Source organism: Stigmatopora argus, chromosome 18 (assembly GCF_051989625.1).
Source record: "Stigmatopora argus isolate UIUO_Sarg chromosome 18, RoL_Sarg_1.0, whole genome shotgun sequence".
NCBI classification, from domain to species: Eukaryota; Metazoa; Chordata; class Actinopteri; order Syngnathiformes; family Syngnathidae; genus Stigmatopora; species Stigmatopora argus.
The window spans coordinates 4,989,065-5,003,437 of record NC_135404.1 but is presented as its reverse complement, the minus strand read 5'-3'; the positions used below and the strand labels follow the sequence as shown (position 1 = coordinate 5,003,437).

Below are 14,373 nucleotides of genomic sequence, written 5' to 3'. Positions count from 1 at the left end.
ATAATTGCAAACGACGTCACATATAGTATCGGACTTGCTAACCAGATGACGTCGTAGGAATCCTCGCCTTTCATTGGTTAGCGTGCTGACTCTGTCCAGTCCTCCCTGCAGTTGCCATATTTGTTGATGTGTCATATCTTAAAGGTCTCGTTGGGGGCGATCAGCCGGCGATCCAGACAAACCGACGGCTCAAATTTCCCCATTAAATTCACCCAAGGAGCCTCGATCGAAGCGCTCATGGACGAGCACACTCTTTAGGTGAATGTGAACGAAATTGCCTTGTTTCTCTCTCGAAATGAGTTGGAATAGGTCAAATAGCTGAAGCTAAAAGCTAACTCATCAAGGCTTTTCTTATCGCTAGAAGCCAAAGTAGCAAACACGGCTGTATTTTTATATCTTTCTTTGGCGTTTGGTGTTTATTTATACGTACTAACGTTGTTTTCGTTTGGGATTAACATGCTATGAGCGAGATTACAACCTTGTATGCTAACATCTGTTAGTAGCTTGCTTTTAAAGACTCCAAAAAACAAATACGAAACGCTAACTATGAATATTAATTTCCTTCAAAGCTGCACGTTTATGCTTAAAAAGCAAAATAAATCTTTAAATAATAATAATTAAGGCGATCTATTGTTTTATGACACCTGTCAAAGTACTGTTTTCGCAATACTAAAAATGGCAACTCAATACAGATACTAAAAAAATACAATTTTCAATATTACAAATTATTTATTACTTTATGAAGTCTTTTTAGTAATATTTACATCCCTCCTATTTCAAATAGTGTGTTTCGTGCTGTCAATAGCAGACAATGAATTAAGAAGAATGACTTAAGGAAAATTAAAAACATCAAGAATAGTGCAAAATAAAATTTACCCCATGAGAAAAAAAACTGAATACAACATTTCAGTTTTAAAAGCTGAAGCTTTTTAATTTAAGACTTCATTTGTCGATCCTTTCAAAGAATTCATGCCCAGTGAAAATGCTTGATTTGAGGAGTTGCTAATTTTCCTACAGATTAAAAACTTTGTAACTACTGAGTATGTGAAATAAATGTTATCCTTATCATTTTCAAAGCGACTATTTAGACAGCCTTCATAATGTTTGTTGCAATGGGCCAATATTTGGCACTCACTTCTCTTTCCATTTGCCAGTTTAGATGCGTCAAAGTCACTATGGAGCAACCTGACCCACCCTCAGGCCTGGATGCAATGGAGGGATCCCATTTAGAATTTCCAGGTGAATTCCCAGAAGTGGAACGGCTCCAGAACTGCGTGTCGGAAGTCAAAAAACAAGAACCCGAGCCGGCTGATTGTGCAGCAGAGGAATGTGTGCAGGCGAAAGGAGACTTTTGCAAAAGTGGAACAGATTGTTCTGACAACACTTGGACAGAAGGACATGAAGTAGAAAGTCAAACGGCCTTAGATGAAAGCTGTGGTGGGAATATGTGTTCAACCGAAGTGGAAAAGCCACCTCTCGTAAATGAAGGAAGTTTGGCAGCCTCGGGCTATGACGGCAAACAAGAGCCTTTGCCACAGAGCAGCAACGGATTAGTTGATGCGCCGCCATTAATCCAGAACATGTCTCAAAACTGCACGAGTGCCACATCCAGCATCCCTAACGGCTTTTCCGCCCCCGTTTCGGACAACGTCAACTCCTCTACGATCTCTGATTCAATGTCTAACCCGTACGATACGGACTGCAGCCGAAAGCTGATTTCTGAAATCCAGCGGTCGCTGTCCCAAGAGTCTCTGCTAGATGAGCTGGAGACAGAGCTGACAGAGTGTGGGCTTCCACAAGGTGGGAGGAAAGGGAGCTCCCCTGTCAACGGACTTCCCTCAGAGCGAGATGACTCTTTGATGGTCTTTGAGAAGTGTGTGCAGTACAAGTACGCACAGCAAGAAAAATCCATCCAGAGGTAAACTGATGAAAAATGTTTACAGCCCGTTAAAGTTGTAAAAAAAAAAAAATTCTACACTGCCAAAATGTCAATTTTTTTCATGACTCAATGTTTGCATGTGCGGTCTTTTGGTCGCCGGTCTTTTGGTCGCCGGTCTTTTGGTCGCCGGTCTTTTGGTCGCCGGTCTTTTGGTCGCCCGGACCCAAACAACGGGCGACCAAAAGACCGGCGACCAGAAGACCAGCGACAAAACAAGGTAAAACAACACAGTCTACGCATCAATAAAAGCCAGCAATGGCCATGAGCAGTTTCACTGAGCGGACGTGTGAGTGTATAAGAGTTTTGTATGTACATGAGTTGTCCCCTTAGGAAGGGACGTCAGTCAGGGTCTTAACAAGTTCTCCAACAAAACACAATAAAAGTACGGGAAATTTGGAGCTTTTCTTTAGCCTAATAATTAATAGGGCATTAAGTATGACTAAATAATAATTCGCAGTTTGTATTTAGGGAATTTGAGCAACGATTTAAATGGTAATTATCAATAACCTTCTGGGCGACCAAAAGACTGGCGACCAAAAGACTGGCGACCAAACGACCGAGTACCCAATGTTTGCCAGTCGCATCTTCATCCACATTTTTCAACCAATCCCATTTATTCTTTGTTCCAGTCATTCAGGAAATCACAAGAGACTTATTTATTTATTTATTTTATTTTCAGAGTAGCATTTAAACATTTTACTCCTCTGAAGTTCTTCGGAGATTTCACTGAAATATTTGTATTGCTTTCTGTTTGAATCGTGAAGGTTGCTGGAGGAAAACAAGAGACACCAAGATCTCATTCTGGGCATCTGTTCCGAGAAAGACAACATGAAGGAGGAGCTAAAAAAGCGGGGGGAGACTGAAAAGCAACATATGAGCACCATAAGAAAAGTAACAATTTTTTGACACCTTGATACATTTGTTTGTAGTGTTTACCATGTCAGCACATCCCAATAGTTTTAAAGGCTGATCGAAGGTCTTGCGGTCGATCATTAAAGTATCAGCCTTGATACCTGCGTAATGTGTATCTCATGCTATTATTGCACCCAAGGCCGAGGTCAAAACTAGATCGCTGCGGACACACTTCCTGATTGTACTGCTCACGTGACTTCCTTTTTGAATTTGTCTATGTGCATGCAAGACCCTTTCGGAATGTGCAATCCAGCAAACGATCCTTTCGATTCATATGGTACCTCAGAAATAACACATGCGATGATTTTTATTAGGATTTTCCCTTCAAAGTAACATATTTGTACTCCCTATTAAAACCATGAATATGGAGGTGAAAATTGTGAATTAGGGGGCATCCCATACGAGAGAAATTATAAAATTCAACGATTTTAAGGCTATTTTAAAGGCACGGCTTATACGTGGAGGCGGCTAATATGCGAGAAAATACAGTACCACATACTTAAAAATTATATTAACAGGTGCCTATTTGGATTGTTGTACTCCATTTGACTATTTTTACTTTAATGTATGTTTATACATGGATTCTGATGAAATAATGAAATGTCCCCCGAAAAATGCGACTTATACTCCAGTGTGACTTGTATATTGTTTTTTCCTCTTCATTGTGTATTCTTTGGCTGGTGTGACCTTTACTTAGGTGTGACTTATAGTCCGAAAAATTCGGTAATCATAGCTCAGATACAGATTATACAGTCATGAATGCAAATAGAAGCCTGCAATGACAGTCTAAAAAAATCAGTTTTTTCATTGTGGCCTCTGTTTGCGTCAATAGTTGGAGGGGAAAGTGGCCGAATTGCAGAGGGACTTAAAGGACACTCAGGACAAGCTCATTCAACAGGATCACGCGAGCAAGGCCAGCCTCATGCAAATGCAGAAGGAGACCGCCTACCGCCTGGAACAGGTAAAACAGGACCTCACATTGCACTTGTCTGTGAGTCACCGACCCCAACGGGATTATTTTGATTGCTCGGATGCCATTTGCCTCATGGAAAATTTGCCCTAAATCAGGGGAGGAATGTTTCTTATTATTGGAAAAATCACCTGGAAAGGAAACAACATTTTTTTCATCCAAAGCCAAGCACACACATTGTTATAGCCCTCTGAGTTAGTTGTTTTACCTTCCACGTTCACATATATTGAAATGTAATTTCACCGCAAGGGCATGGCAGCAATTGTACTTTCAATTGGATTGGACCCGGAATAAAATGTCTGTGTTAGAGAATAGAGCTGGGAGAGTTGATCATGATTTTTTTTTCAGCTGCAATCATTGTTTTTAACATTTTTTTTAAACCTGATGTTTTGAAGAATCTGTTCAGAAAACTTATACTGAAGAGTAGTTTAACTTTTTGTTAACATGAAGTAAATATTAAACATCAAATTCATTGGGTTCCACCAAGGTCAAGTGATTATTTTTGGAAATTTGTGGATTTTTTTTTCCAAAATTCATTCAAATAGTTTGAATAAAGAGAATATTTTCGGTATTCTGTATTTGATAAAAAATACATAACTATTTTAACTATTTTTTTGTTTAATTTTATTCATTCATTTTCTGTACCGCTTATCCTCAAGAGTCCTGGGGGTGCTGGAGCCTATCCCAGCTGACTTCGGGCGCCAGGTGGGAGACACCCTAAAATGGTGGGCAGCCAATCGCAGGGCACAAGGAGACGGACGACCAATTGTACTCATATCTAGGGGCAATTTAAACAAATAAAAAAATATAAAAATGTTACAAATAAGTCCATTAAATTACTATTAACTTCTGGCCTGCTGCAATAGACGTCCAGTTCATTCAAAATGGGAGTACTGGCTGTAAATTTTCTAGTTTCAGGGCCATTGACGGAACAAATGAATTTGCCCCTCCTTGTCAAAATGGATTGGACATTAAGCCCCCATCAATGGCAGCCAATGAGATCTCTAGAATGGGTCAATACTCTGAAATGCATCTCGCAACAACATTTCTCTTGGTTAATATTAAAAACTGTGAACCCAACATTACAAAGTCTATAAAAAACAAAGAAATTCCGTTAGCAAGAAAATTTTATGGCAAGGCTGATAAATTAGTTTAGCTCTTTCTAAAACTACAAATGGAAATAGGAAGGAAAATTTGGCCTCCAAGAAAAAAAATGAAATGTGATCAATTCCTTCGACTTTTTGTCTTTTCAGGCAAATAGGAAGTGTGAGGAAGCTCGCCAAGAGAAAGAAAGCATGGTGATGAAATATGTGCGTGGGGAAAAGGAAGCCCTCGACCTCAGGCGGGAAAAGGAGACTTTGGATAAGAAGCTGAGGGAGGCCACCAAAGAAATGGAACGCCAGGCCCTCCGAGGGAACCAGCTGGCTCAGGAGCGAGGTCGCCTGCAGCAGCTCTCTGACGCCAAGGTCTCGTCCGTCTTTTACCATTTAAAACGGGAGGTAGTCCGTCACATTTGACCTTGACATGCCGTTTACTCTGTTGCCGTCTACTCTGTTGCCGTCAGGAAGGCGAGGTTGGCCGTCTGGCTCGTGAGGTGGAAAAGTTGAAAGAAGACAACAACTCGCAACTCATCAAAGTCAAATGGGCTCAGAATAAACTCAAGAGTGAGGCAGACGCCCACAAGGCAAGTGTCCTTAAAGGGTTCACTATGGCAAAATTGGAAGGGAACCAACATTCATAGCTCAATGTTCCATGTCATAGAATTGGAAAAACAAACAGCGTTCACATGCATAATTCACTAATTGGCTGAAAGTGACTGCTAATAAATTTAAAAAAATAAAACATCTTCCAGACTATGAAGCAATTTTTTATATAGTTTGGTCGGGGGTGAGTCTTATACTCCAGTGCGGCTTATCTGTGAAATTATTCACACATTATTATATAGCATTACATGTTATTTTTACACTGAACCAACCGCAAGGCCTGTGTTGATCATTTCAACATTGGCGGATGGTGGAATTTTGCCTTGGCGAATCCATAGAATCGCTTGAAACTTATAAAAACAACTGATCGGCTTACCAAAAATTGTAATAACTTTTTTTTTCTAAAATATTATATTCAGTCTGTTGTTGCCTCTATTTTTGTTTTTATTTGTCATTTTAAATGCCTTTAAATAGCACTTAGCTTTGGATTTTATCAAATTAAATTATCACCCCAAAATGTGATTTACCGTTTTTTCTCGCATATAAGCCGTATTTGTAACTAAAATAAAATGATGACTGAATCAAGGGTTTGGCTTATATGCGCACAAGACTTGCTATACTCTTTTTCACCAGTAGATGTCGGTAACTAACATTTACTATTTGCTGGTTATTTTCTGTTTTGAAGAAAACAACCATTACTGATTGAATCAATTCCTTATGATATTGACCTAATCATGTGCTTTTAATTCATACAAATACGATGATTTTTCTTAAGATTTTCCCTTCAAAGTAACACATTTTTACTCCCTATTAAAACCATGAATATGGAGGTAAAAATTGTGAATCGAGGTGGCTTATACGCGAGAAATTATAAAATTCATCGATTTTAAGGCAATTTTAAGGGTGTGGTTTATACGCTGGGGCGGCTTATATACGAGAAAATACGGTATGTTTTTTTCACCTCTTTTCATTATACATTTTTGGCTAGTGCAACTTAGTCTGAAAAATTCAGTTGAATAAAAAAGAATCTAGTTAGTGCTTACCCCTTTTCATTTTTAAGTTAGAAATAAGGTAAAAAATACACACAATACAATTGATTTTGTTCCTTTTTTTAACTCATTGACTGCAGTAAGTAGCAGTTGACGTGAATTCCATTTCAACTGGGAAGGTTGGCAGGGAACGAACGAACAAATAATTATTCGCTACCAAACTTCCCAGTTCCCATTCCAAATGAACTGAATGGTATTCACCGTCAATGGCAGTCAATGATTTGAATGATGGTTGAAGAAGTTGGGAAAAAAGTCAAATAAATATTTGGTTGGGTCTGAGATGTTTTCTTCACCAATGAGTCATATTTGTGTGTTTGTGGCTGCAGGAGTCCAAAGACAAGCTAAGGGACATAACATCAAAGTTGACGCAGGCCAAAGAAGAAACGGAGCAGATCCGCAAGAACTGCCAGGATATGATCAGAACATATCAGGTGAGCAGTTAATTATATTTAGACATCGCTCCATTTAGGCTGCCAGTCTAATTTAGCTGGAGTTTTATTTTTGTGTTGCTGCTGATGGGGCAGTACAGTAATACCTCGACATACGAGTGCCCCTACATACGAACAATTTGAGATGCGAGTAAATTTTCTAGCAAATATTCTAGCAAAACAGTCTCTGACTGGGCGGAGCATTGCATTTTTTTCAGTGTTTTTTTTTTTCACTTTAGTCAGTACGAATGGCGGAGCTTGTTCGCTAATAAGAGAGGAGTACTACTTCCCGGGAAAGTTGGCAAGTGGTCGTGCGTTATCCTATTCGTGTGCATCATTTTAGAAGTATTTTGAAGGGAAGACAAAAGCGAACAACTCTCAATAGGTTGCATCTGAAAGTCAGGGTGGAGGCGGGGCAAATAGAGCCAACCCTGGAGAAGAAAGGTATAAAAATTTAAAACAAAATTAGAATTAAGTTTAGTGTAAGGTTAGATTCAATTTATTTTTGAGTGTGTCTGCATCGTAATCCAAGTTCATTTAAATTTGTTTATGTTACGAGCGCGTTGCCGTCATTGTTATTTACAAAAGGAAATTATTTTAAAAAATAAAATATATTTTCATTGTTACATTTTATTCCTAGTCCTTTTCACAGTGGCCTGTTTTTGGTTCCAGTGCACATTTGTATTTCAAACGTAAATATCAATAACTCTATGAAGTCTACGTAAGCTGAGGAGTGGACTCGTGTCAAAAATAATCAGTGATAAACAAACTATCAAAAATAATGTTTTCTAACTGCTCTAAATGACGTTTGTCCATCAGGAATCGGAAGAGATCAAATCCAACGAGCTGGACGCTAAATTGAAGGAGACAAAAGGAGAACTGGCCAAACACAAGCAGGAACAAACGGACCAATTGGAGGTGAGAGCCTTTTCCCAACAAAGGCAACAAAGTTTAGCATTTACAGTCAGTCAACCCAGTTTTTATGAATTGGATGTCTATCGTTGTTTGTGTCACTTTTTTGTCAATTTTAGGATGTTTGCAGCTCACTTTCTGTACATTTTTGGATTATTTCCTCTTGATTTTGCGATTATTTACAGGCCATGTAGTTGAAAATCAATAAGTGTCGGAGTTGAGTGTGATTGATCGTCTGGAAAGATTTTTGTCATTTTTTGCCAGAATTGTACATTTTCACCAAAAACTGGTAGATGACTTTCGTGTGCTTTGATTATGTGACTTTCTTACTTTTTAAATGTGTGAACTATGGGATAAAAACTAAAGTATCATTTTATATTTTTGCTATAGTAAATAGAGAGTTTTTTTGTCCAAAACCCAATTTTTGGCCCAAGTGTAAATGTTAATACGTGAATGAAATACAGCCTGCAACTGTAAATACTATATACTATATTTTGGACATAACTCCATCCAAATAAGTTACAGAAAAGGCTTAATAATAACATTAAATTTTATTTATGCATTTTCATCATGTACTGGCTTGTGCAGTACTTTGAAGATAGAAATGACCAAGTTGGGAGGTCACAACTAGAATTGCAAAAAAAAAAAGTGGTCATTCCCTGATGCATTGTTTTGATAACTATACATACTATACTCAGATTTGAGGTGTAAAATGATGCAATTAATGCAATCATTTTTCATTTTTGACATAGACATAATTTTAAAGCACCTTTGACATAAACAGACCAAACAATTCCCTCAAAAATCAATAGTTATTTATTTTAAATTATTATATGGCCCATTAAATACAGCAATCTAGCAAGGAAACATCACTACTCAAGTATTATAATATAATTAGATATCTTGACATTTCAGCAAAAATACGTATGTCACTGTACTGGCTACTTTAAGGTTGCAGTACTACTTGATACATTTGACAGTTGTTGCAGGCCAGTTCAATGTCTACTAAAAATAAAGTTAGTGGAAAGAAATATTGCCATAAATGAAATACTGTCATAATCGTTAGATTATATTCTAGCATATTCCTCTCGAAGTAAAATACTTTATTTTGTGATAGATTTTTTTGCCTGTCAAACAGCATGACTTTGAATCTAGCAAATCATTTTCTGAGACCGAAATTTAGCACTAGTACTCTTAGTTTGAGAACTATTCTTGTCGTGGTTGCAGGTACACCGAGTGAAGGCCAAAGAGCTGGACGACCTGAAGAGGAGTTACAAGGAGAGCATGGACGAGCTGGACACTCTTCGCACCAAGGTTTGCGTGCATTTTCGACCTCGTTTATCATCGCTCTCTTCGACCGACCGGCTTGCGGCGCTCTGCAGTTGAAGTGCCTTGAGGACGAGCGTCCGCGCTGGGAGGATGAGCTCAGCAAGTACCGGGAGATCATCAACAGGCAGAAGGCTGAGATCGGACGCCAGAAAGACCTCTTGAATAAAATGGAGGAAGTCCAGGAGCAGCATCAAAGGTATTGACACTGCCACCTGCCACTTGTCAAATAGCATTTTTATAGTTTTTTTTTTATGTTAAGCACTAAATATTCTGGGCCTATACTTGACACAAAATGGCGTGTCCACATATTTGTTCACCAGGTCCAATACTCCAAAAGTCGCCGTATTGGGCGCGGATACTCTTACAGATCATTGGACTGTGACATGTCTTGTTAGGGTTTAAGATGGTGTGTGTGTTTGCTTTTCGCCTCTTTTGTCCCTCTGGGCGTCCCTTAATTTTGTGACCAGCTGCTCGTGATTGGTAATCAGCCCTTGTCTGTCTATTTAAACCGTGTGTGTGTTAGTTTTTGTCGGATTGTCTGCTTTGTTTGAACCATGCCACGTTTCCATTCCGAGTTCCACGTTACCCCATGCCCTCACGTCAGGTTTGATTTTGTTATTTGATTTCTAAGTCCTTGTTATTTTCTGCCTTAAGTAATTCGTTTTGGGAGAGCACTCCATTCCACTCGTCCTTTGCCTGCTTCCCAACCACATTCCACGACCGAGCCAATCGTAACAGATTGGGACATCAGTATGGGCAATTAGTCAAAATTTGGGAATAATTCTTTGTTGGGCAGGGTCCAAGAAGAGCTGAGGTCCCAATGCGAGGAGGTGGAGTCGTTGAATGGCCAGATGGTCGACCTCCATCGCGACGTTCAGGGGAGCCGAGAGCGCGAGGCTGAGCTGCTGGCCTTTACCGAGAAGCTGAGCGGTAAAAACGCCCGGCTGCAATCGGAAAGCAACGCGCTGCAGTCCCAGCTGGATCAGCTGGCTGACAGCTTCGCCCAGCTGCGGGCCCGATCGGAGGAGACGGACGGCGCGCTGGAACTCAAGGTACTCCCTGACCGACGGCGCCGAGCCTCCCGGTTTTGAGCTCCATCCTGGCTTTTATCAGTCGCGCCGGCTGGAGCGGGAAGAAACTCTGAGGCGGCAGGATGTGCAGGCCCTGCAGGAAGAGAAGACGGCCTTACTGGATGAGCTGAGCCAGCTCAAGACGCGAGTGGACGAGCTGAGGGACGAGCTTGTCACGCAAAAAAGGAAGCAAGCGGCCAACGTCAAGGACCTAACCAAGCAACTCATGCAAGGTCAGCTTGGAAGTGCTCCAATTCCCATTTCTAAAATGGCCTAACTGATAGATCTGAAAAACAACGTAAGGAGCAGGTTAAGAAAGAGTGATACTCACAACAGGAGGGAATTGTAAGATTGTCAGTTTTTGTGAGTATAAAAAATCAAATTTTGGTCAATGAAAGGTTATCTGTATTAAATTCTAGGTTTAATTTAGAAGAGTAAAGTGGAAGACAGAAATAAATATAAATGAAGGCACTAATCAATGTCATTAACAGCAATAGACATCTGATCCATCTGGCATTGAATCATCATGTTTCAGATGCTGTCAGCCAGTCCTAGTCCAAATGGATCAGACGTCTTCTGGTGGCCTGTATTCTAAAACAGAAGTTCTTTGTTTTGACAAACATTTTATTCAGTTTAGTGCTATGTAGACTTTTAAAATAAGTAAATCATTCAATTTAATACATCTTCAAAAATTGACCTTTATTTTTTTAACCAATTCTCCAAAATTACGTGATCAGGACTAATTACCAGATAGGAATATTCCCAATAAGGATAGACGTCCGATTAAATGTAAACAGGGAAGACAGAATTTGGTTATTCACCAGTCCCAGTCCAATTAGACTTGATGACCTAAATGCCTGTTGACAAGTTAAAATTGTGTTGAGCTAGTCATTTTTTTTAAAATGATGATCACAATATGAAATGATTTTTTTATTTTGTGTGCTTTTCCGTTTTAGCTCGAAAGCGAATGGAGCAGGTCGAGAACGGAAGCTGCGAGCGCGACGGCGGCAGCATGGGCAGCCGTTCCAGTTCCTCAGGTGCTTCATCTGGTTTGTCTCCAATTTTACATCACGCCGACGCCACCGATGTGTAGTGACGTCTCGTACGTCCGGAACGATGGGGTTGTTTTGACTATTCTGAAGCGTGGTCTGACTGCGTTTGAAGGATCGCTGAACACGCGGCAGGCGGGCGGAGGCGAGGAGCGTTTGTCGGAGAGCCACCCGGCGACCGACAGCTTCCCGGAGGTGGACAAGGCAGTGCTGGTGGAGCGTGTGGTCCGTGTGCAGAAGGCGCTGGCCCGTAAGCAGGAGAAAATGGAGTTCATGGAGGATCACATCAAGCAACTGGTGGAAGAGATACGCAAAAAAACCAAGTAAGTGACAACATGCTCAATTGGCAGTGGCTTAACAGAAATAAAATCATTATAAATAAAGGAAATCATTCAAAAAATAAGTCTATATAAAATGAAGATCAATCAAATTCAAATGTCCACTCAATTGGCAAATTGACAAAGCTATAATTGAAACATAACTGAACTGAAGTTCTTTCCCTTTAGCATTTTTGGATTACTTGTCAAAAGTTTAGATCTCTTTTCTATACAGTGATAACTTACAAATACTTCTGTATAGAAAATGTTCCTATTATAAAACCCTTTGATATGCAAATTACTGTTCCAATATACGAAAACAAGCCCCAAGTTACAAAATGCCCCACAACGTAAATACATTTCCCGTATCTGTTATTTTATTTTGAAATTGTCGCGGAGGTGTTGAATTCTGCTTGACAACCTCCCTACACCGCTTAATTGCTGCATTGGCTGTCTGAGAGGTACTACCATATTTTCACGACTATAAGGCGCACTTAAAAGTCTTAAATTTTCTCCAAAATAGACAGGGCACCTTATAATCCAGTATGCTTTATATATGGAAAAAAATTTAAATGTGTCATTCATTGAGGGTGCGCCTTATAATGCGGTGCGCCTTATAGTCGTGAAAATACGGTACTCTCTTTTGACAGCTGTTCAGCGTCACGGAGTTCCAACAGTTTTATTTTTTTAAGTTTTTCGAGTGTGGTAAAAGCAATTTGTTTCTTTATTTAAAATTACTAGTGTGAATGAAATGTTATCCATCAAGGAAAAACAGACGATCGGAATGTCTTAAGTGCATAGGTTCATATGCTAACGTTAGCTTCTGCCTTACACTTATGCACCTGCATGAATAAAAAAAATTGCATGCTTATTATTCATTTAAATACACTAACAAATTTTGTATCATTTTTTATTCATTTTTCTGTTTTTCTCACATCCTTCAAAATTGGGAAACTAATGATTTTTTGATGACTTTGGAACGAATTAGAGAATTTCCATAAAAATACTGCTCTACTTACAAAAGAAATCAAGTTACGAAACAAGTTCCTGAATCAATTAATTTTGTAAGTAGAGGTACCACTGTATTTATTTTTTTCTTTTTGGGAACCAACCCAATGTTTTGCCCTTCTTTTCTTTTCCCTGTGACTTCCAAAATGAAATGAAATGGAGCTCCCTTCTCCCGCGTTAAATGGACTGGACGTTTACATGAACTGAACTTGCTTTTTTTTCTTCTCTGGCAGAATCATCCAGAGCTACGTGCTGAGGGAAGAATCGGGAGCCCTTTCGTCAGAGGCGTCCGACTTCAACAAGGCCCACCTGAGCCGGCGGGGCGGCATCATGGCCTCGCTGTACACGTCCCACCCGGCCGACAGCGGTCTGACGCTGGACCTCTCGCTGGAGATCAACAGGAAGCTGCAGGCGGTGCTGGAGGACACACTCTTGAAGAACATCACTCTCAAGGTAGGCGCCAACGAAAAGAGGGCGGGAAGAGCTCCGTCGCTCGAACTGACCGGCGGCCTCGGACTTTCCAGGAGAACCTGCAGACGTTGGGCGGCGAGATCGAGAAGTTGATAAAACAGCAGCGAGGCAGCGCCAGGTAAGGGACCAGAAAGGGAAGTCTTGTGGGCCTACTTGCGTCCTCCTTGAATGTAGACTGAAAGGGACCAAAGGTGCGTCTCGGTTACCGTGTAGAAAAACAGCACCAAGTTGACCTCAACGCCAAAATCAGGCGGAAATGACGTAGCACTCCGTAGATGAAGCAGCAACGACAAGCTCTTGAAAATGGTTACTGTTGTATAAGATTTTTTTTCGTCCGTTTTGATTGTATTTCCCCAAGTTCGATCATTCCTCCTTTTTTTCTTTTTTTTTTACTTGATCTGGAGTAATATATTTGACAACTTCACTTTCTCGAATGAATAGATTTAACTATTTTTTTATTATTATCGGTAACTCTTTGCTTGCCATTGACAGTCGCCCAGTTGAGATTTTGTGGACGTCAATTGGACGTCGATTATCGTCAATCACAACAGAGGAGTTAAGTTGGTCTTTTAAAATAAGAAGCAACTCACTACTGACTTTTTCGAACATGTTAACCCATTGACAGCGATAGATGTCCCATTTGAAGTTTCAATTGTGGGGGGTCTATTAGTGACAAACCCCTTTCAATTCACAGTCGAAGGATGATTGGACACCAAACTATTGGAGGTCTGTCACATCCTGATTTCAAATGGCTCCATTTTTGCATTTGCTGTCCTTTATTTAAGAGAAATGAAATCAAAGAGCTGTTATGTTGGATATTCACTTTCTATGCAATTTAGTTTTATCCATTTAACCGCTTGATGTCAGAATTTACATTAAACATATATGCAGAAAAATTTCACTGGGGGAAATACATAAAAAATATTTATTGTGAAAGTATATAGAAAATTACTATATTGAAAGATATTTAAAATGGTAAAATCCTGGATAATAAAAAATAGAGCCATATTTAAAAAAAGATGTAAAAATAACACAACTATTTATTATTTTAAATTATTTTTTTTCTTTTTAAAAAAATTCTCATATTTGCCTATTTTTTCCAATTTAGGTTCTATTTTGAATCAATAGTATTTATGTATTCTTCCAATGTATATTTGTTGAATGTGAATTTAGGCATCAATGGGGGTTAACCACATTTAACTATAGATAGTACAGT

The 14,373-nt window shown here is 39.5% G+C and overlaps 1 protein-coding gene across 3 annotated transcripts; it reads left to right on the top strand.

The window, feature by feature from the left end:
- The first annotated feature begins 69 nt into the window (after positions 1-69).
- On the top strand, positions 70-13,678 carry ccdc186 (coiled-coil domain-containing protein 186). Of its 3 annotated transcripts, none has more exons than XM_077626240.1 (16): positions 70-258; positions 1,160-1,918; positions 2,704-2,830; positions 3,684-3,812; positions 5,075-5,287; positions 5,386-5,505; positions 6,900-7,004; positions 7,821-7,919; positions 9,141-9,227; positions 9,296-9,438; positions 10,039-10,294; positions 10,356-10,545; positions 11,269-11,361; positions 11,477-11,684; positions 12,920-13,139; positions 13,211-13,678. In XM_077626240.1, exons 2-16 carry the CDS (start codon positions 1,176-1,178, stop codon positions 13,277-13,279), a joined length of 2,802 nt encoding a protein of 933 aa, XP_077482366.1. In that variant the 5' UTR covers positions 70-258; positions 1,160-1,175; the 3' UTR covers positions 13,280-13,678. The 3 variants fall into 3 exon arrangements, with proteins under 3 accessions (XP_077482366.1, XP_077482365.1, XP_077482367.1); XM_077626239.1 differs by having other exon boundaries at positions 71-258; positions 1,155-1,918; XM_077626241.1 differs by having other exon boundaries at positions 72-258; positions 1,155-1,918; positions 11,269-11,349.
- Positions 13,679-14,373: the final 695 nt, after the last annotated feature.